Source organism: Scyliorhinus torazame, chromosome 29 (genome assembly GCF_047496885.1).
Source record: "Scyliorhinus torazame isolate Kashiwa2021f chromosome 29, sScyTor2.1, whole genome shotgun sequence".
Lineage (NCBI taxonomy): Eukaryota > Metazoa > Chordata > Chondrichthyes > Carcharhiniformes > Scyliorhinidae > Scyliorhinus > Scyliorhinus torazame.
The window spans coordinates 12,364,609-12,388,253 of NC_092735.1; the positions used below are offsets into that span (position 1 = coordinate 12,364,609).

The 23,645-nt window shown below is 46.5% G+C and overlaps 1 protein-coding gene across 2 annotated transcripts in view; it reads left to right on the forward strand.

Annotated features, from left to right (window-relative positions):
- LOC140403869 (protein FAM234B-like) overlaps positions 1 to 23,645 on the forward strand; it is a 177,079-nt gene that overhangs the window by 34,862 nt on the left and 118,572 nt on the right. For both annotated transcript variants that reach the window (XM_072492079.1, XM_072492081.1), the window contains exons 6-7: positions 5,832 to 5,991; positions 15,856 to 15,997. In XM_072492079.1, the coding sequence (XP_072348180.1) occupies positions 5,832 to 5,991; positions 15,856 to 15,997 (302 nt within the window). The remainder of the gene's footprint in view (positions 1 to 5,831; positions 5,992 to 15,855; positions 15,998 to 23,645) is intronic.

The window sequence follows — 23,645 nt, forward strand, 5'->3', positions numbered from 1 at the left end:
TCAGAATAACCCAATTGATGTCGGACACTTCTGAACATTTTGTCAAGTAGCAGTGGTGTATAAATACAGTTTCTTTAGCTGAGGGCTATCCGTGTTGTAACTCCAATGGTGCCATCTCGGGCTGTGAACCACCCTCCCCATCCTCCCTCAGTTTGTGACTTAGAATTAGTCATAGAATTTACAGTGCAGAAGGAGGCCATTCGGCCCATCGAGTCCGCACCGGCTCTTGGAAAGAGCACCCCACCCAAGGTCAACACCTCCACCGTATCCCCATAACCCAGTAACCCGACCCGACACTAAGGGCAATTTTGGACACTAGGGGCAATTTATCACAGGCCAATCCACCTAACCTGCACATCTTTGGACTGTGGGAGGAAACCGGAGCACCCGGAGGAACCCCACGCACACACGGGAAGGATGTGCAGACTCCGCACAAACAGTGACCCAAGGCGGAATCGAACCTGTGACCCTGGAGCTGTGAAGCAATTGTGCTATCCACTGTGCTACCGTGCTGCCGACTTACCCTTGTGTTGCTAGGTTACAGTGAGAATTAAAGCTGTTGTGTTTTCTCATCACCTCCTCTGGCCTTTGCTGATGAGAGCTCTGCACTCACTGTACCTGTTCGGAGGCACACATGCCCTGCCCTCAGCCAGTGCCCCAAAGTAACCCTGACCACTGCTGATGAAACAATTGCAGCAGATACTGGTTAGTTTGGCGATGTGTAGGTCATGTCGCATCGATCAATAACTCCTGTAATGAGCTAGCAAAAGGTGCACTTTCTCCTGCACGCACGCACGTGCGCTCCCCCACACTCACACGGCTGCAATGTCCTCTGTGTTTTTTGAGCAGCAGAGTGTGTGTGTGTGAAATGGTCCGGATCACACCTTCAAGGTACAGCTCCCATTCAGAGAGCCCCGTGGAAAACCATTGCCTTGTGTTGTACTCTTGATAACTAGTTGGCAATGGAAGAATCCGAAGCTAGTCTTACATGGGATAGATTTATTCACCGAGTGAAATGTTATCAGTGTTATCTCCTGACTGTTCTCCACGCTTGTATCAGTCTCTGTTCAAGTAACTGTCCAATTAATGCCCTTTACCTCTTAACTTCAATTGGTCCAATTAACATTCTGAAGCCCATTGGTCTGAACGCCACTGCTCTGATAGAATGCCTATAGAATCATAAACCCCCTACGGTGCAGAATGAGGCCATTCGGCCCATCGAGTCCCCACCAGCCCTTGCTCTGATAGAACACCTTAGGTTCAATCCCCCCCGCCCCCTATCCCCGTAACCCCACCCTACCCAACCTTTTGGGCAATATTAGCATGGCCAATTCATCTAACCTGTGCATCTTTGGATGGTGGGAGGAAACCAGGGCACCCAGAGGAAACCCACGCAGACACAGGGAGAACGTGCAGACTCCGCACAGTCACCCGACGCCGGAATTGAACCCTGAGTCCCTGGTGCTGTGAGGCAACCGTGCTAACCATTGTGCCACCATGCTGTCATATATCTGAAAGTAAAGTTTGTTTTAGAATTATCAGATAATTTTCACTGTACATGACCTGTACAAAGAACAAAGAAATGTACAGCACAGGAACAGGCCCTTCGGCCCTCCAAGCCCGTGCCGACCATGCTGCCCGACTAAACTACAATCTTCTACACTTCCTGGGTCCGTATCCCTCTATTCCCATCCTATTCATGTATTTGTCAAGATGCCCCTTAAATGTCACTATCGTCCCTGCTTCCACCACCTCCTCCGGCAGCGAGTTCCAGGCACCCACTACCCTCTGCGTAAAAAACTTGCCTCGTACATCTACTCTAAACCTTGCCCCTCTCACCTTAAACCTATGCCCCCTAGTAATTGACCCCTCTACCCTGGGGAAAAGCCTCTGACTATCCACTCTGTCTATGCCCCTCATAATTTTGTAGACCTCTATCAGGTCTCCCCTCAACCTCCTTCGTTCCAGTGAGAACAAACCGAGTTTATTCAACCGCTCCTCATAGCTAATGCCCTCCGTACCAGGCAACATTCTGGTAAATCTCTTCTGCACCCTCTCTAAAGCCTCCACGTCCTTCTGGTAGTGTGGCGACCAGAATTGAACACTATACTCCAAGTGTGGCCTATCTAAGGTTCTATACAGCTGCAACATGACTTGCCAATTCTTATACTCAATGCCCCGGCCAATGAAGGCAAGCATGCCGTATGCCTTCTTGACTACCTTCTCCACCTGTGTTGCCCCTTTCAATGACCTGTGGACCTGTACTCCTAGATCTCTTTGACTTTCAATACTCTTGAGGGTTCTACCATTCACTGTATATTCCCTACCTGCATTAGACCTTCCAAAATGCATTACCTCACATTTGTCCGGATTAAACTCCATCTGCCATCTCTCCGCCCAAGTCTCCAAACAATCTAAATCCTGCTGTATCCTCTGACAGTCCTCATCGCTATCCGCAATTCCACCAACCTTTGTGTCGTCTGCAAACTTACTAATCAGACCAGTTACATTTTCCTCCAAATCATTTATATATACGACAAAGAGCAAAGGTCCCAGCACTGATCCCTGTGGAACACCACTGGTCACAGCCCTCCAATTGGAAAAGCATCCTTCCATTGCTACTCTCTGCCTTCTATGACCTAGCCAGTTCTGTATCCACCTTGCCAGCTCACCCCTGATCCCGTGTGACTTCACCTTTTGTACTAGTCTACCATGAGGGACCTTGTCAAAGGCCTTACTGAAGTCCATATAGACAACATCCACTGCCCTACCTGCAACAATCATCTTAGTGACCTCCTCGAAAAACTCTATCAAGTTAGTGAGACACGACCTCCCCTTCACAAAACCATGCTGCCTCTCACTAATACGTCCATTTGCTTCCAAATGGGAGTAGATCCTGTCTCGAAGAATTTTCTCCAGTAATTTCCCTACCACTGAAGTAAGGCTCACCTGCCTGTAGTTCCCTGGATTATCCTTGCTACCCTTCTTAAACAGAGGAACAACATTGGCTATTCTCCAGTCCTCCGGGACATCCCCTGAAGACAGTGAGGATCCAAAGATTTCTGTCAAGGCCTCAGCAATTTCCTCTCCAGTCTCCTTCAGTATTCTGGGGTAGATCCCATCAGGCCCTGGGGACTTATCTACCTTAATATTTTTTAAGACACCCAACACATCGTCTTTTTGGATCTCAATGTGACCCAGGCTATCTACACACCCTTCTCCAGACTCAACATCTACCAATTCCTTCTCTTTGGTGAATACTGATGCAAAGTATTCATTTAGTACCTCGCCCATTTCCTCTGGCTCCACACATAGATTCCCTTGCCTATCCTTCAGTGGGCCAACCCTTTCCCTGGCTACCCTCTTACTTTATATGTACGTGTAAAAAGCCTTGGGATTTTCCTTAACCCTATTTGCCAATGACTTTTTGTGACCCCTTCTCGCCCTCTTGACTCCTTGCTTAAGTTCCTTCCTACTTTCCTTATATTCCACTCAGGCTTCGTCTGTTCCCAGCCTTTTAGCCCTGACAAATGCCTCCTTTTTCTTTTTGACGAGGCCTACAATATCTCTCGTTATCCAAGGTTCCCGAAAATTGCCGTATTTATCCTTCTTCCTCACAGGAACATGCCAGTCCTGAATTCCTTTCAACTGACACTTGAAAGCCTCCCACATGTCAGATGTTGATTTGCCCTCAAACATCCGCCCCCCAATCTATGTTCTTCAGTTCCCGCCTAATATTGTTATAATTAGCCTTCCCCCAATTTAGCACATTCATCCTAGGACCACTCTTATCCTTGTCCACCAGTACTTTAAAACTTACTGAATTGTGGTCACTGTTACCGAAATGCTCCCCTACTGAAACATCTACCACCTGGCCGGGCTCATTCCCCAGTACCAGGTCCAGTACCGCCCCTTCCCTAGTTGCACTGTCTACATATTGTTTTAAGAAGCCCTCCTGGATACGCCTTACAAACTCCGCGCTGTCTAAGCCCCTGGCACTAAGTGAGTCCCAGTCAATATTGAGTTGAAGTCTCCCATCACCACAACCCTGTTGTTTTTACTCTTTTCCAAAATCTGTCTACCTATCTGCTCCTCTATCTCCCGCTGGCTGTTGGGAGGCCTGTAGTAAACCCCCAACATTGTGACTGCACCCTTCTTATTCCTGATCTCTACCCATATAGCCTCACTGCCCTCTGAGGTGTCCTCCCGCAGTACAGCTGTGATATTCTCCCGAACCAGTAGCGCAACTCCGCCTCCCCTTTTACATCCCCCTCTATCCTGCCTGAAACATCTAAATCCTGGAACGTTTAGCTGCCAATCCTGCCCTTCCCTCAACCAGGTCTCTGTAATGGCAACAACATCATAGTTCCAAGTACTAATCCAAGCTCTAAGTTCATCTGCCTTACCCGTAATACTTCTTGCATTAAAACATATGCACTTCAGGCCACCAGACCCGCTGTGTTCAGCAACTTCTCCCTGTCTGCTCTGCCTCAGAGCCCCACTGTCCCTATTCCCTAGTTCTCCCTCAATGCTCTCACCTTCACTATTGCTCCCGTGCCCACCCCCCTGCCATACTAGTTTAAACCCTCCCGTGTGACACTAGCAAACCTCGCGGCCAGGATATTTTATGCCTCTCCGGTTTAGATGCAACCCGTCCTTCTTATATAGGGCGCACCTGCCCCGGAAGAGTTCCCAGTGGTCCAGATAACGGAAACCCTCCCTCCTACACCAGCTGTTTAGCCACGTGTTTAGCTGCTCTATCTTCCTATTTCTAGCCTCACTGGCACATGGCACAGGGAGTAATCCCGAGATTACAACCCTAGAGGTCCTGTCTTTTAACTTTCTGCCTAGCTCCCTGAACTCCTGCTGCAGTAGCTATGTAATGATCAGTTGAATTGATGTGTGCAAGCTATGTGACTAAATCCTCCCTTTAATTAATACAGCAATGGGCCCTGAATGGTATCTATAGACAGTCTGAGCTGAAACAACTAGTTTCACATCACCCCTGTCAGCAGGGGTGGAGATGATTAGCAGTTTCAAATTCCTAGGGGTACACATCTCCAAAAATCTGTCCTGGTCCACCCACGCGACACTACCACCAAGAAAGCACAACAGCGCCTATACTTCCTCAGGAAACTAAGGAAATTCGGCATGTCCACATTGACTCTTACCAACTTTTACAGATGCACCATAGAAAGCATCCTATCGGGCTGCATCACAGCCTGGTATGGCAACTGCTCGGCCCAGGACCGCAAGTGAACACAACCCAGTCCATCACACGAATCTGCCTCCCATCCATTGACTCCATCTACACCTCCCGCTGCCTGGGGAAAGCGGGCAGCATAATCAAAGACCCCTCCTACCCGGCCTACACACTCTTCCAACTTCTCCCATCGGGCAGGAGATACAAAAGTCTGAGAACACGCACGAACAGACTCAAAAACAGCTTCTCCCCCACTGTTACCAGACTCCTAAACCACCCTCTTATGGACTGACCTCATTAACACTACACCCTGTATGCTTCATCCGATGCCGGTGTTATCTAGTTACATTGTGTACCTTGTGTTGCCCTATTATGTATTTTCTTTTATTTCCTCTTTTCATGTATTTAATGATCTGTTGAGCTGCTCGCAGAAAAATACTTTTCACTGTACCTCGGTACACGTGACAATAAACAAATCCAAATCCAACTAGTTTTCTGTCTTTGAGAATTTTGCAGCTGGCAGCTTGTGTGATTTTCGGCTTGTGTGATTTGTAACCCTTTCAATGCGATCGCAAATGAATATCCAAATCTTTCTGCGCATTGTTCTAATGAATTGTCTCTATTCCAGACCAGTCGGATTCGTGACATCTCCTTTGTGTTTGTATCAGGAGCAACTGGGACCCTGATTGGTCAGGCGGTTTCTTACAATGTAACTGGTGAAGGCAAGCTGATTGGTCCAAAGGCATATGTGTCTGGCGGAGGCGTGCTGTACGTTATGTTTGGCTATGGTAAGCAGGAGGCGCGCTGTACATTATGTTTGGCTATGGTAAGCAGGAGGGGTGCTGTACATTATGTTTGGCTACGGTAAGCAGGAGGGGTGCTGTACGTTATGTTTGGCTATGGTAAGCAGGAGGGTTGCTGTACGTTATGTTTGGCTATGGTAAGCAGGAAGGGTGCTGTACGTTATGTTTGGCTACGGTAAGCAGGAGGGCTGCTGTACGTTATGTTTGGCTAGGGTAAGCAGGAGGGGTGCTCTATGTTATGTTTGGCTATGGTAAGCAGGAGGGGTGCTGTACGTTATGTTTGGCTAGGGTAAGCAGGAGGGGTGCTGTACGTTATGTTTGGCTAGGGTAAGCAGGAGGGGTGCTCTATGTTATGTTTGGCTACGGTAAGCAGGAGGGGTGCTGTACATTATGTTTGGCTACGGTAAGCAGGAGGGGTGCTGTACGTTATGTTTGGCTACGGTAAGCAGGAGGGCTGCTGTACGTTATGTTTGGCTAGGGTAAGCAGGAGGGGTGCTCTATGTTATGTTTGGCTATGGTAAGCAGGAGGGGTGCTGTACGTTATGTTTGGCTAGGGTAAGCAGGAGGGGTGCTGTACGTTATGTTTGGCTAGGGTAAGCAGGAGGGGTGCTCTATGTTATGTTTGGCTACGGTAAGCAGGAGGGGTGCTGTACATTATGTTTGGCTACGGTAAGCAGGAGGGGTGCTGTACGTTATGTTTGGCTACGGTAAGCAGGAGGGCTGCTGTACGTTATGTTTGGCTAGGGTAAGCAGGAGGGGTGCTCTATGTTATGTTTGGCTATGGTAAGCAGGAGGCGTGCTGTACATTATGTTTGGCTATGGTAAGCAGGTGGGGTGCTCTATGTTATGTTTGGCTATGGTAAGCAGGAGGCGTGCTGTACGTTATGTTTGGCTATGGTAAGCAGGAGGGGTGCTCTATGTTATGTTTGGCTATGGTAAGCAGGAGGCGTGCTGTACGTTATGTTTGGCTATGGTAAGCAGGAGGGGTGCTCTGTTATGTTTGGCTATGGTAAGCAGGAGGCGTGCTGTACGTTATGTTTGGCTAGGGTAAGCAGGAGGGGTGCTGTACGTTATGTTTGGCTATGGTAAGCAGGAGGGGTGCCCTATGTTATGTTTGGCTATGGTAAGCAGGAGGGGTGCTGTACGTTATGTTTGGCTAGGGTAAGGCGCTGGTGACGGCGCCGCTACCGTTCTCACCGAAAAAGTACACCACGAACCCGGTGGTGGCGGCAACACTGAACCTATGGGGACAGTGGAGGCGACAGAGGGGGGTGCGGGGAGCCCTGGTGGGGTCCCCTATCAGGAACAACCATAGGTTCGCCCCAGGAAGAATGGATGGAGGATTTCAAAGCTGGTACCAGTTGGGAATTAGGAAGGTGGGAGATTTATTCATAGATGGGACTTTTGCGAGCTTGGGAGCACTGGAGGAAAAGTATAAGTTACCCCGGGGGAATTTCTTGAGATATATGCAGGTGAGGGCGTTTACTAGACAACAGGTGAGGGAATTTCCGCGGCTACCGACACAGGGGATACAGGACAGGGTGCTTTCAGGGGTGTGGGTCGGAGAGGGCAAGGTGTCAGAGATTTACAGAGAGATGAGGGAAGAGGGGGAGGAGTCGGTGGGCGAACTAAAAGGAAAGTGGGAAGAAGAACTAGGGGAGGAGATAGAGGAGGGTATGTGGGCTGATGCCCTAAGCAGGGTAAACTCCTCTTCCTCATGCGCCAGGCTTAGCCTGATTCAATTTAAGGTGCTACATAGAGCACACATAACGGGGGCAAGATTGAGCAGGTTCTTTGGAGTGGAGAACAGATGTGGGAGGTGTGGCGGGAGCCCGGCAAACCACGCACATATGTTTTGGGCGTGCCTGGCACTGGTAGGATATTGGAAGGGAGTGACGGGAGTGATCTCGCAGGTGGTGAATGCCCGGGTCAAACCAAGCTGGGGGTTAGCTCTATTTGGAGTTGCGGAAGAGCCGGGAGTGCAGGAGGCGAAAGAGGCCGATGTCGTGGCCTTTGCGTCCCTCGTAGCCCGGCGCAGGATCCTACTCGTGGAAGGAGGCGAAACCCCCGGACTGGAGGCCTGGGTAAAAGATATGGCGGGGTTTATTAAACTGGAGCAGATAAAGTTCGCCCTGAGAGGATCGGCTCAAGGGTTCACCAGGCGGTGGCAGCCATTTCTCGATTACCTAGGGGAACGTTAGAGGGAAGACGGATGACCAGCAGCAGCAACCCAGGGGGGAGGGGGGGGGTGGAGGAGGCTCAGTTGAGTATAGGTCAATAGAGTACGAGGTTTTGTTACTTGTATATCATCATTATTATTATTGTTAAAAAGTTAAAAAATTTCTGTTTTGTTACTGTTATCGTTTCGCTTGTTTTGTAAGCGGGAAAAATGTTGCTCAGGGGAAAAAATTTCAATAAAATATATTTTAAAAAAAAAATGTTTGGCTAGGGTAAGCAGGAGGGGTGCTGTACGTTATGTTTGGCTAGGGTAAGCAGGAGGGGTGCTCTATGTTATGTTTGGCTATGGTAAGCAGGAAGCGTGCTGTACGTTATGTTTGGCTAGGGTAAGCAGGAGGGGTGCTGTACGTTATGTTTGGCTAGAGTAAGCAGGAGGCGTGCTGTACGTTATGTTTGGCTAGGGTAAGCAGGAGGGGTGCTGTACGTTATGTTTGGCTAGGGTAAGCAGGAGGGGTGCTGTAGGTTATGTTTGGCTAGGGTAAGCAGGAGGGGTGCTGTACGTTATGTTTGGCTAGAGTAAGCAGGAGGGGTGCTGGACGTTATGTTTGGCTAGGGTAAGCAGGAGGCGTGCTGTACGTTATGTTTGGCTACGGTAAGCAGGAGGGGTGCTCTATGTTATGTTTGGCTAGAGTAAGCAGGAGGCGTGCTGTACGTTATGTTTGGCTAGGGTAAGCAGGAGGGGTGCTGTAGGTTATGTTTGGCTAGGGTAAGCAGGAGGGGTGCTGTACGTTATGTTTGGCTAGGGTAAGCAGGAGGCGTGCTGTACGTTATGTTTGGCTACGGTAAGCAGGAGGGGTGCTGTATGTTATGTTTGGCTAGGGTAAGCAGGAGGGGTGCTGTACGTTATGTTTGGCTAGGGTAAGCAGGAGGGGTGCTGTACGTTATGTTTGGCTAGGGTAAGCAGGAGGGGTGCTCTATGTTATGTTTGGCTATGGTAAGCAGGAGGGGTGCTCTATGTTATGTTTGGCAAGGGTAAGCAGGAGAGAGTCTTCCCTGGTTCTGGTTTCTCAGCTCCTCAGTGCCCCCTCTATCCTGACTCAAGGTTTTGGTTATAGTTCCATACTAACCTCCAAATTTGGAGCAGGAATAGGCCACTCAACCCTCCGAGCCTGTTCTGCCATTCAATAAGATCGTGCCCCCCCATTCATGCCTGCTGCCCCCCCCCCCCCCCCCCCCCCCCCCCCCCCCCCGATAACCTTTCACATAACCTTTCACATCCTGTCTGATCAAGAATCTATCTCACTCTGCTTTAACAAACTAAAACCTTGGGAGTCAGTAGCGGAGCATCCTTGAAGCGGTCTTGTGTTTCCTTCCAGCACACATGAGGAAGGTAACTGGAAACCACCTCATGAATTATTTTCTATCGTCATATTGCCAATGGAAATTAAAAATGGGAAGCTCTTCTGAGCAAATGAAGAAGAGAGTGTCGGAGTGAGAGGAGTGGAGAAACCTGCAGAAGACTTGCCCTTCAACAAATGGCTACTTTTTATTCTTTTGTGGGATGCGTGTGTCGCTGGCAAGGCTAACATTCATTGCCCATCACTCAATGCAAGACGGATCTCCCAGCATCTACCAGTTACGTTGTACCGCACTACACTGCTTTTCGGGCACAACGCAACCGGTAGATCCCCCCCGCCCCCACCAGTGCCTGAATATTCAATGAGAAGGCAAAAATTATTCACCGGATATTGGCTGTTAAATGTTCATCGTTTATGAATTAGAAGAACTCCACCCAGCCAGAGAGGTTCACGGTGAACAGACTGACCTTTGGTAATCTGATAAGAGGGTGACTGTTATTCTGCAGCTGCTAGCGCCATCTCTTGGAGAATGTGAGGATATAGTTGCAGAGTTACATCTCGTGAAGCAGTGACGATTATAGTGGGACGGACTGTGGCCACTGAGCAGTACAAAACTGAAACATCGACGCAACTCAATAGCCTGATCCCCTTCGCTCCAAGTGCTCTGTCTGTAGAACCAGAGTTTAAAAAAATAAATTTAGAGTACCCAATTCATTTTTTCCAATTAAAGGGCAATTTAACGTGGCCAATCCACCTACCTATAGAAACAGAGTTAACGGATTTATACAAGTCGGAACCCCCCCGGGGAGGGGGAAGGAATGAGGCGGTTCATGGACCGGTTGAGGTTCCCAAGGGTGGAGGCAGAGCGGATGCAGGGTCTGGGGGCCCCGATTTGGTTGGAGGAGGTAGTCAGGGGGCTGGCAGGCAGGCAGACGGGCAAGGCCCCGGGCCCGGACGGCTTCCTCGTAGAATTTTATAAGAAGTTCTCGGAGCTGTTGAGCCCGCTCCTGATGAGAACCTTCAATGAGGAAAGGAGAAAGGGATCCTCCCTCCGACAATGTCGCAGGCGTTGATCTCGCTCATCCTGAAGAAGGAGAAGGATCCGCTTCAGTGTGGGTCCTACAGGCCGATATCGCTCCTGAACGTGGATGCCAAGCTGTTGGCAAAAATTCTGGCCACCAGAATAGAGGACTGTGTCCCGGGAGTGATTGGGGAGGACCAGGCGGGTTTTGTTAAGGGCAGGCAACTGAACACGAACGTGAGGAGGCTCCTGAATATTATCATGATGCCCTCGGAGGGGGGGAGGGGGGGGTGGAGAGGTGGAGGTGGTTGGTGGCTGCGATGGACGCGGAGAAGGCCTTTGACAGGGTGGAGTGGGAGTATCTGTTGGAGGCGCTAGGCAGGTTTGGATTTGGGGAGGGATTTATAGGGTGGGTCAAGCTGCTGTATCAGGCCCCTGTAGCGAGTGTGCCCACAAACCGGCTAAGGTCGGAATATTTCAGGCTGCATCGGGGGACGAGACAGGGGTGTCCCCTGTCCCCGTTGCTGTTTGCCGTGGCAATCGAGCCGTTGGCCATTGCGCTCAGGACTTCGGGGGATTGGAGGGGACTGGTGCGCGGAGGGGAGGAGCACCGGGTCTCCCTCTACGCGGATGACCTGCTGTTGTATATTTCGGACCTGTTAGAGGGGATGGGGGAGGTCATGCGGATCCTGGGGGACTTCGGGAGGTTCTCGGGGTATAAGTTGAACGTGGGGAAGAGTGAGCTGTTCGTGGTCCACGGTAGGGGCCAGGAGGAGAGACTGAGGGAGCTCCTGCTCAGGAAAGTGGAGAGGAGCTTTCAGTACTTGGGGATACAAGTGGCCAGGAACTGGGATGCCCTGCACAGGCTCAACTTAACCAGGCTAGTGGAGCAGATGGAGGGAGAGTTTAAAAGGTGGGATATGCTCCCGCTTTCCTTGGCAGGACGGGTGCAGACTGTGAAGATGACGGTTCTCCCCAGGTTCCTCTTCGTGTTTCAGTGTCTCCCCATTTTCATCCCCAAGTCCTTTTTCAAGCGGGTGAATAGGATTGTGACGGCATTTGTGTGGGCGAATAAAACCCCGCGAGGGGACTGGCTCTGCCGAACTTCTGCGGTTATTACTGGGCGGCCAATGTGGCCATGATCAGGAAATGGATGATGGAGGAGGGGGTGGCGTGGGGGCGGTTGGAGGCGGCGTCGTGTAGAGGCACCAGTCTAGGGGCACTTGTTACGGCTCCGCTGCCGTTCTCGCCGGCGCGATTCACCACTAGTCCGGTGGTGACGGCGGCACTGAGGATCTGGGGGCAATGGAGGAGACACAGGGGAGAGGAGGGAGCCTCAGTGTGGACCCCAATACGGAATAATCACAGATTTGCTCCGGGTAGGTTGGATGAGGAATACCAAGCCTGGTATAGGGCAGGTATTAGGAGGATGGGGGACTTGTTTATAGACGGGACTTTCCCTAGCATGCAGGCGCTGGAGGAGAGGTTCGGCCTACCCCCGGGGAATGCGTTCAGGTACCTCCAGATTCGGGACTTTCTTAGAAAACAGGTGGGGACTTTTCCGCTGCTGCCCCCGCGTAGGATCCAGTACAGGGTGGTGTCTGGCATCTGGGTAGGGGAGGGGAAGGTGTCGGACATTTATCAGGAGCTGCAGGAGGTGGAGGAAGCCTCAGAGGAGGAGTTGAAGGGCAAGTGGGAGGAGGAGCTGGGTGAGGAGCTCGATGAGGGCCTGTGGGCCGACGCCCTGGGCAGGGTGAACTCCTTCTCATCATGTGCCAGGCTCAGTTTAATTCAGTTTAAGGTGGTGCATCGGGTGCATATAACGGCGGCAAGAATGAGTAAGTTTTTTGGGGTGGTGGACAGGTGCCCGAGATGTGCAGGGAGTCCGGTGAACCATGCCCATATGTTTTGGGCATGCCCGGCGCTTAAAGAATTCTGGCAGGGGTTTGCGAGGGTGATGTCTAGGATTTTGGACACTCGGGTGAAGGTGAATCCAACAGTAGCGATATTTGGGGTGTCGGAGGATCCGGGAGTGCAGGAAGCGAAAGAGGCCGAGGTACTGGCCTTTGCCTCCCTGGTAGCCCGGAGACGGATCTTGCTAAAGTGGAGGGACTCGAAACCCCCGGGTGTGGAGACCTGGGTTAGCGACATGGCGGGGTTCCTCAGCCTGGAGCGAATAAAGTTCGCCTTGAGAGGGTTCTTGATGGGGTTCTCCCGGCGGTGGCAACCTTTCCTTGACTTTCTAGGGGAGCAGTAAGTGTCAGCAGCAGCATCCTGGGGGAGGGGTGGGGGGTTCAGGTGGGGGTACTGTTGATATAATGTGAGTTGGGCATGGAGACAAAACCCACCTGGTTCTGTTTATTAAAAAAAAGGAAAAACTTTTCTGTTGTGTAAGTAGTTTCACTGGAAGCTTTGGGATATGTTGATTGTTATTTTTTATTATCTGTATTTCTATTCTTGTTATGTAAAATCACTCTTTGGAAAAACTTTAATACAACATTTATTTTTTAAAAAAGAAACGGAGTTAACATTTCGATTCTGCATTTCTCATCTGCTCTGTAGAAAGTTCATGTTGGATTCAAAATGTTGACTCTGTTTCTCTCATTCGTGGCAGCTGATATTTTCGAATGGAGCGGTAAGCTCAAGAGACAATTCGCCACACACGGCATCCCGCAGCACATAGAATCATAGAGAATAGGAGCAGGAGGAGGCCATTCGGCCCTTCGAGCCTGCTCCGCCATTCATTATGATCATGGCTGATCATCCAACTCAGTAACCTGTCCCCACTATCCCCCCCCCCCCCTCCCCCCCATATCCTTTGATCCCTTCAGCCCCAAGAGTTATATCTAACTCCTACTTGAAAACAAATGTTTTGGCCTCAACTGCTTTCTGTAGTCGCGAATTCCACAGGCTCACCACTCTCTGGGTGAAGAGATTTCTCCTCATCTCTGTCCGAAATGGTCTACCCCGTATCCTCCGACTGTGACCCCTGGTGCTGGACACCCCGCCATCGGGAACATCCTTCCTGCATCTACCTGCCTCGTCCTGTTACACTTTTATAGTTTTCAATGAAATCCTCCCCCCCCTCATTCTTACGAACGCCAGTGAATACAATCCCAACCGATTCAATCTCTCCTCACACCTCAGTCCCGCCATCCCAGGAATCAGTCTGGTGAACCTTCGCTGCACTCCCTCGAGAGCAAGAACATCCTTCCTCAGAGAAGGAGACCAAAACTACACACAGTATTCCAGGTGTGGCCTCACCAAGGCCCTGTATAATTGCAGCAAGACATCCCTGCTCCTGTACTCGAAGCCTCTCGCTATAAAGGCCAACACACCATTTGCTTCTTTACTGCATGCTGTACCTGCATGCTTGCCTTCAGTGACTGGTGTACGAGGACACCCAGGTCTTGTTGCACATTCCCCTCCTAAATTATGGCTATTCAGATAATAATCTGCTTTCCTGTTTTCGCTACCTCACATTTATCCAAATTATACTGCATCTGCCATTCATTGGTCCACTCACTCAACTTGTCCAAATCACACTGAAGGATCACTGTATCCTCCTCACAGCTCACTCTCCCACCCAGCTATGTGTCACCTGCAAATTTGGAGATATAACATTTTGTTCCCTCACCTAAATCAATAATATATATTGTGAAGCTGGGATCCCAGCACTGATCCCTGCGATACCCCACTGGCCACTGCCTGCCATTCATAAAAAATGGAGAACAGTGAGAGAAGAGGAGGCAATTCAGGAAATAGTGGTCAGGCCACACCAAACTTGGGTTTGCATGCTCCACAAAATTTAATTTGAGAGGACAGAGTTGAGGAGCTGCACAGTTGTGACAGGACACACAGCATAAATGTACTGAGTGGATTTCAACCGAAGCAGAAATTACTTAACCAGAAAATACAAATCTGTTCTTATCATTTAACCTGTAATTGTAAGTGTAAGGAGGCACCTCAAGAGTGCCACATGCACCTACCTACAGAAACAGAGTTAACATTTTGAGTCTGCATTACTCATCTGCTCTGCAGAAGGTTCATGTTGGATTCAAAATGTTGACTCTGTTTCTCCGGACAGCTGATATTTTCGAATGGAGCGGTAAGCTCAAGAGGCACAAATCCACAAATCAAACTCTGCTCCATTTTTAGGAAGGCAGTGACATAGTGGAATTGTCACTGGAGTAGGAATCCAGAGACCCAGGGTAATGATCTGGGGACGTGGGTTCGAATCCCACCACAGCAGCTGGTGCAATTTGAATTCAGTTAAAGCTCTGATATGAATTGGAAGGTCGATTCTCAGAGAAACCCATCAAATTCACCAGTGTCCTTTAGGGACGGAATCCTGCCGTCCTTATGTGGTCTGACCTCCAGATGTAACTCCAGATTGGACTCTTAACTGCCCCCTAATGATCTAGCAAGCTTCTCAGTTCAAGGAGCAATGAGGATAGGCAGCAAATTCCATAGAGGTAGTGCAGAAGGGGGCCATTCGGCCCATTGAGTCTGCATTGACCCCCCCCCCATCCCCGTCACCCCACCTAACCTGCACATCTTTGGACTGTGGGAGGAAACTGGAGCACCCGGAGGAAATCCACGCAGACCTTGGGAGACCGTGCAGTGACCCAAGCCGGGAATCAAACCTGTGACCCTGGAGCTGTAAGAGAGCAGTGTTTTTAAAAAAAATTTAGAGTACCTAATTCTTTTTTTTTCTCAATTAAGGGGCAATTTAGCGTGGCCAATCCACCTAGCCTGCACATCTTTGGGTTGTGGGGGTGGAACCCACGCAGACACGGGGAGAATGTGCAAACTCCACACGGATAGTGATCCAGTGCCGGGATTCGAACCGTGGTCCTCGGCGCCGCAGTCCCAGTGCTAACCACTGTGCCACGTGGCGCCCGAGGGGACAGTGTTAACCACTGTGCCACCATGCTCTTGCCAGTGACACCCACATCTCATGAAACAATAAACAAATTGTATAATTTGAACGATTCAACACTTCTACAGATTTATGAATAAAGCATATATTTGGAAAATAATTAGTGTTTCAAAAGAAATATGTTCCCAATTCCTGTGGTAAATGCGCTTTTAATTTTTAATTTTGTTCCTAGTTTGTAACTAAATGCTCTACTAAATGGCAGCTCTAGGTCAGAGATCAGTTTTAGAAACCACTGAACAAAAGGCACAGTCGGAAGATAAAGAACGACTCCTGGTCACCAGAATAGGGAGAATTATTGTATGTAAAGCATTCTCCTGCTCTTCAATCACACAAAATCTTTCCTTTTAAAGGGACCATCCAGGCGTTGTCGGTGAGGGACATGTACAAGCAGGCGAATGGCAAAGACAGCTTGCCGGCTCCCCAACAAAGCCAGGACACTGTGTGGGAATGGAAGAGAAGGGGAAACCAGTCTGAGTGGTTGGAGGTGTACAGGTGACCATCTTACGTACCGCATGCTGACTGGTAGGGAGTATTAGCGCAATACATTTGATAATTTATGTCCAGGCTGCTGATTCTGAGAGCAGCCTGGACATAAAATTTTTTAATGTCCTTTGCTCATGTGAAGTCAATCAGAGTGATCACTAATTAAATCACTGGTCAGTGTGAGAGTGATCATTAATTACATCACTGGTCAGTGGGAGAGTGATCATTAATTACATCACTGGTCAGTGTGAGAGTGATCATTAATTACATCACTGGTCAGTGTGAGAGTGATCATTAATTAAATCACTGGTCAGTGTGAGAAGTGAGAGTGATCATTAATTAAATCACTGGTCAGTGTGAGTGTGATCATTAATTAAATCACTGGTCAGTGTGCGAGTGATCATTAATTAAATCACTGGTCAGTGCGAGTGATCATTAATTAAATCACTAGTCAGTGAGTGTGATCATTAATTAAATCACTGGTCAGTGTGAGAGTGATCATTGATTAAATCACTGATCATTGTGAGAGTGATCATTAGAACAACAAAGAACAAAGAAATGTACAGCACAGGAACAGGCCCTTCGGCCCTCCAAGCCCGTGCCGACCATGCTGCCCGACTAAACTACAATCTTCTACACTTCCTGGGTCCGTATCCCTCTATTCCCATCCTATTCATGTATTTGTCAAGATGCCCCTTAAATGTCACTATCGTCCCTGCTTCCACCACCTCCTCCGGTAGCGAGTTCCAGGCACCCACTACCCTCTGCGTAAAAAACTTGCCTCGTACATCTACTCTAAACCTTGCCCCTCTCACCTTAAACCTATGCCCCCTAGTAATTGACCCCTCTACCCTGGGGAAAAGCCTCTGACTATCCACTCTGTCTATGCCCCTCATAATTTTGTATACCGCTATCAGGTCTCCCCTCAACCTCCTTCGTTTCAGTGAGAACAAACCGAGTTTATTCAACCGCTCCTCATAGCTAATGCCCTCCATACCAGGCAACATTCTGGTAAATCTCTTCTGCACCCTCTCTAAAGCCTCCACGTCCTTCTGGTAGTGTGGCGACCAGAATTGAACACTATACTCCAAGTGTGGCCTAACTAAGGTTCTATACAGCTGCAACATGACTTGCCAAGTCTTATACTCAATGCCCCGGCCAATGAAGGCAAGCATGCCGTATGCCTTCTTGACTACCTTCTCCACCTGTGTTGCCCCTTTCAATGACCTGTGGACCTGTACTCCTAGATCTCTTTGACTTTCAATACTCTTGAGGGTTCTACCATTCACTGTATATTCCCTACCTGCATTAGACCTTCCAAAATGCATTACCTCACATTTGTCCGGATTAAACTCCATCTGCCATCTCTCCGCCCAAGTCTCCAAACAATCTAAATCCTGCTGTATCCTCCGACAGTCCTCATCGCTATCCACAATTCCACCAACCTTTGTGTCGTCTGCAAACTTACTAATCAGACCAGTTACATTTTCCTCCAAATCATTTATATATACTACAAAGAGCAAAGGTCCCAGCACTGATCCCTGTGGAACACCACTGGTCACAGCCCTCCAATTAGAAAAGCATCCTTCCATTGCTACTCTCTGCCTTCTATGGCCTAGCCAGTTCCGTATCCACCTTGCCAGCTCACCCCTGATCCCGTGTGACTTCACCTTTTGTACTAGTCTACCATGAGGGACCTTGTCAAAGGCCTTACTGAAGTCCATATAGACAACATCCACTACCCTACCTGCATCAATCATCTTAGTGACCTCCTCGAAAAACTCTATCAAGTTAGTGAGACACGACCTCCCCTTCACAAAACCATGCTGTCTCTCACTAATACGTCCATTTGCTTCCAAATGGGAGTAGATCCTGTCTCGAAGAATTTTCTCCAGTAATTTCCCTACCACTGAAGTAAGGCTCACCGGCCTGTAGTTCCCGGGATTATCCTTGCTACCCTTCTTAAACAGAGGAACAACATTGGCTATTCTCCAGTCCTCCGGGACATCCCCTGAAGACAGTGAGGATCCAAAGATTTCTGTCAAGGCCTCAGCAATTTCCTCTCCAGCCTCCTTCAGTATTCTGGGGTAGATCCCATCAGGCCCTGGGGACTTATCTACCTTAATATTTTTTAAGACACCCAACACCTCGTCTTTTTGGATCTCAATGTGATCCAGGCTATCTACACACCCTTCTCCAGACTCAACATCTACCAATTCCTTCTCTTTGGTGAATACTGATGCAAAGTATTCATTTAGTACCTCGCCCATTTCTTCTGGCTCCACACATAGATTCCCTTGCCTATCCTTCAGTGGGCCAACCCTTTCCCTGGCTACCCTCTTTCTTTTTATGTACGTGTAAAAAGCCTTGGGATTTTCCTTAACCCTATTTGCCAATGACTTTTCGTGACCCCTTCTAGCCCTCCTGACTCCTTGCTTAAGTTCCTTCCTACTTTCCTTATATTCCACGCAGGCTTCGTCTGTTCCCAGCCTTTTAGCCCTGACAAATGCCTCCTTTTTCTTTTTGACGAGGCCTACAATATCTCTCGTCATCCAAGGTTCCCGAAAATTGCCGTATTTATCCTTCTTCCTCACAGGAACATGCCGGTCCTGAATTCCTTTCAACTGCCACTTGAAAGCCTCCCACATGTCAGATGTTGATTTGCCCTCAAACATCCGCCCCCAATCTATGTTCTTCAGTTCCCGCCTAATATTGTTATAATTAGACTTCCCCCAATTTAGCACATTCATCCTAGGACCACTCTTATCGTTGTCCACCAGTACTTTAAAACTTACTGAATTGTGGTCACTGTTACCGAAATGCTCCCCTACTGAAACATCTACCACCTGGCCGGGCTCGTTCCCCAATACCAGGTCCAGTACCGCCCCTTCCCTAGTTAATTAAATCGCTGGTCAGTGTGAGATGAATCATTAATTAAATCACTGGTCAGTCTGTGGGTGATCATTAATTAAATCACTGGTCAGTGTGAGATGAATCATTAATTGAATCACTGGTCAGTCTGTGGGTGATCATTAATTAAATCACTGGTCAGTGTGAGATGAATCATTAATTAAATCACTGGTCAGTGTGAGATGAATGATTAAGTCAATCACTGGTCAGTGTGCGAGTGATCATCAATTAAATCACTGGTCAGTCTTAGAGTGATCATTAATTAAGTCACTGGTCAGTGTGAAAGTGATCATTAATTGAGTCACTGGTCAGTGAGAGTTATCATTAATTAAATCACCGGTCAGGGAAAGAGTTGTCATTAATTAAATTAATGGTTAGTGTGGGTGATCATTAATTAAATCTCTTGTTAATTGTGGGAGTGATCATTAATTAAATCACAGGTCAGTGTGACAGTGAACAATAGTTAAATCACTGGTCAGTGTGAGAGTGATCATTAAGTATATCACTGGTCAGTGTGAGAGTGATCATTAAGTAAATCACTGGTCAGTGTGTGATGAAACATTAATTAAATCACTGGTCAGTGTGACAGTGAACAATAGTTAAATCACTGGTCAGCATGAGATAAATAATTAATTAAATCACTGGTCAGTGTGAGATGAATCATTAATTAAATCACTGGTCAGTCTGTGGGTGATCATTAATTAAATCACTGGTCAGTGTGAGATGAATCATTAATTAAATCGCAGGTAAGTGAGAGAGTGATCATTAATTAAATCACTGGTCAGCATGAGATGAATAATTAATTAAATCAGTGGTCAGTGTGAGAGTGATCATTAATTAAATCACTGGGTCAGTGTGAGAGTGATCATTAATTAAGTCACTGGTCACTGAGATTGATCATTAATTACGTCACTGGTCAGTGTGAGAGTGATCATTAATTAAATCAGTGGTCAGTGTGAGAGTGATCTTCAATTAAATCACTGGTCAGTGTGAGAGTGATCATTAATTGAATCACTGGTCAATGAGAGTGATCACTAATTGAATCACTGGTCAGTGTGAGGGTGATCATTAGTTAAATCACTGATTAGTGTGAGAGTGATCATTAATTAAATCACTGGTCACTGAGTGATCATTAATTGAATCACTGGTCAATGAGAGTGATCACTAATTGAATCACTGGTCAGTGTGAGGGTGATCATTAATTAAATCGCAGGTCAGTGAGAAAGTGATCATTAATTAAATCACTGGTCAGTGTGAGGTGAATCATTAATTAAATCACTGGTCAGTGTGAGATGAATGATTAATTAAATTGCAGGTCTGTTTGAGATGAATCATTAATTGAATCGCACGTCAGTGAGAGAGTGATCATTAATTAAATCACTGGTCAATGAGAGTGATCACTAATTGAATCACTGGTCAGTGTGAGGGTGATCATTAGTTAAATCACTGATCAGTGTGAGAGTGATAATTAATTAAATCACTGGTCAGTGTGAGATGAATCATTAAATAAATCGCAGGTCAGAGAGAAAGTGGATCATTAATTAAATTACTGGTCAGTGTGAGATGAATCATTAATTAAATCACTAGTCAGTGTGAGATGAATGATTAATTAACTCGCAGGCCAGTGTGAGAGCGATCATTCATTAAATCACTGGTCAGTGTGAGATGAATCATTAATTAAATCACTGGTCAGTGTGAGATGAATGATTAAGTCAATCACTGGTCAGTGTGAGAGTGATCATCAATTAAATCACTGGTCAGTGTTAGAGTGATCATTAATTAAGTCACTGGTCAGTGTGAAAGTGATCATTAATTGAGTCACTGGTCAGTGAGAGTTATCATTAATTAAATCACCGGTCAGGGAAAGAGTTGTCATTAATTAAATTAATGGTTAGTGTGGGTGATCATTAATTAAATCTCTTGTTAATTGTGGGAGTGATCATTAATTAAATCACAGGTCAGTGTGTGATGAATCATTAATTAAATCACTGGTTAGTGTGACTGTGAACATTAGCTAAATCACTGGTCAGTTTGAGAGTGAACAATAGATAAATCAGTGGTCAGTGTGAGAGTGATCATTAAGTAAATCACTGGTCAGTGTGAGAGTGATCATTAAGTAAATCACTGGTCAGTGTGCGATGAGTCATTAATTAAATCACTGGTCAGCATGAGATGAATAATTAATTAAATCACTGGTCAGTGTGAGAGTGATCATTAATTAAATCACTGGTCAGTGTGGGAGTGATCATTAATTAAATCACTGGTCAGTGTGAGTGATCGTTAATTAAATCACTGGTCAGTGTGCGATGAGTCATTAATTAAATCACTGGTCAGCATGAGATGAATAATTAATTAAATCACTGGTCAGTGTGAGAGTGATCATTAATTAAATCACTGGTCAGTGTGGGAGTGATCATTAATTAAATCACTGGTCAGCGTGAGAGTGATCGTTAATTAAATCACTGGTCAGTGTGCGATGAATCATTAATTAAATCACTGGTCAGCATGAGATGAATAATTAATTAAATCACTGGTCAGTTTGAGTGTGATCGTCAATTCAATCACTGGTCAGTGTGAGAGTGATCATTAATTAAATCACTGGTCAGTGTGAGAGTGATCGTTAATTAAATCACTGGTCAGTGCGAGATTGATCATTCATTAAATCACTGCTCAGTGTGAGAGTGATTATTAATTAAATCACTGGTCAGTGTGAGTGATCATTAATTGAGTCACTGGTCAGTGAGAGCGATCATTAATTAAATCGCTATTCAGTGGAAGAGTTGTCATTAATTAAATCACTGGTCAGTGTGAGAGTGAACATTAATTAAATCACGGATCAGTGTGAGAGTTATCATTAATTAAATCACTGGTCAGTGTGGGAGTGATCATTAATTAAATCACTGGTCAGTGTGAGAGTGATCGTTAATTAAATCACTGGTCAGTGTGGGAGTGATCATTTATTAAATCATTGGGCAGTGTGAGAGTGATTGTTAATTAAACCACTGGTCAGTGAGAGTGATCATTAATTAAATCACTGGTCAGTGTGAGGGTGATCATTAAGTAAATCTCTGGTCAGTGTGACAGTTGTCATTAATTGAATCACTCGTCAGTGAGATTGATTGTTACTAAATCGCTGGTCAGTGTGCAGGTCATCATTAATCAAATCGCAGGTCAGTGAGAAGGTGATTATTAATTAAATCACTGGTCAGTTTGGGTGTGATCATTAATTAAATCACTGGTCAGTGAGTGTAATCGTCAATTAAATCACTGGTCAGTGTGAGAGTGATTGTTAATTAAACCACTGGTCAGTGAGAGTGATCATTAATTAAAACACTGGTCAGTGTGGGACTGATTGATTAAATCACTGGTCAGTGTGAGAGTGGTTATTAATTAAATCGCTTATTCATTGTGAGAGTGATCATTAATTAAATCACTGGTCAGTGAGTGTGATCGTCAATTAAATCACTGGAGAGTGTGATCGTCAATTAAATCACTGGATAGTATGAGTGTGATCATTAATTAAATCAATGGGCAGTGAGTGCGATCGTCAATTAAATCACTGGTCAGTGTGAGAGTGATCATTTCAAATCACTGGTCAGTGTGAGATGAATCATTAATTAAATCGCAGGTCAGTGAAAGAGTGATCACTGATTTAATCACTGGTCAGTGTGAGTGTGATCATTAATTAAATCACTGGTCAGTGTGAGTGTGATCATTAAGGAAATCACTGGTCAGTGTGTGATCATTAAGGAAATCACTGGTCAGTGTGAAATGAATCATTAATTAAATCACTGGTCAGTGTGAGATGAATCATTAATTAAATCACTGGTCAGTGTGAGATGAATCATTAATTAAATCGCAGGTTAGTGACAGAGTGATCATTAATTAAATCATTGGTCAGTGAGATGAATCATTAATTAAATCACTCGTCAGTGAGATGGATTGTTACTAAATCGCTGGTCAGTGTGCGGGTGATCATTAATAAAGCGCAGGTCAGTGAGAAAGTGATTATGAGTTAAATCACTGGTCAGTGTGAGATGAATCATTCATTAAATCACTGGTCAGTGTGAGCGTGATCATTAATTATATCACTGGTCAGTGAGATGAATCATTAAATCACTGGTCTGTGAGATTAATCATTAATTGAGTCACTGGTCAGTGTGAGATGAATCATTAATTAAATCGCAGGTCAGTGAGAAAGTGATCATTAATGAAATCACTGGTCAGTGTGAGATGACTCATTAATTAAATCACTGGTCAGCGTGAAAGTGATCAATAATTGAGTCACTGGTCAGTGTGAGTGATCAATAATTAAATCGCTAGTCAGTTGGAGAGTTATCATTAATTAAATCACTGGTCAGTGAGAGTGATCATTAATTTATCAATAGTCAGGGAAAGACTTGTCATTAATTAAATAAATGGCTAGTGTGGGTGTTCGGCGTGATGAATCATTAATTAATTCACAGGTCAGTGTGACTGTGAACATTAGCTAAATCACTGGTCAGTGTGAGAGTGATCATTAGTTAAATCAGTGGTCAGTGTGAGAGTAATCATTAAATAAATCACTGGTCAGTGTGATCATGGTCATTAATTAAATCACTGGTCAGTGTGAGAATCATTAATTCAATCACTGGTCAGTGTGAGCGTGATCATTAATGATATCACTGGTCAGTGAGATGAATCATTAATTAAAACTCTGGTCAGTGTGAGGTGAATCATTAGTTAAATCGCAGGTCAGTGAGAGAGT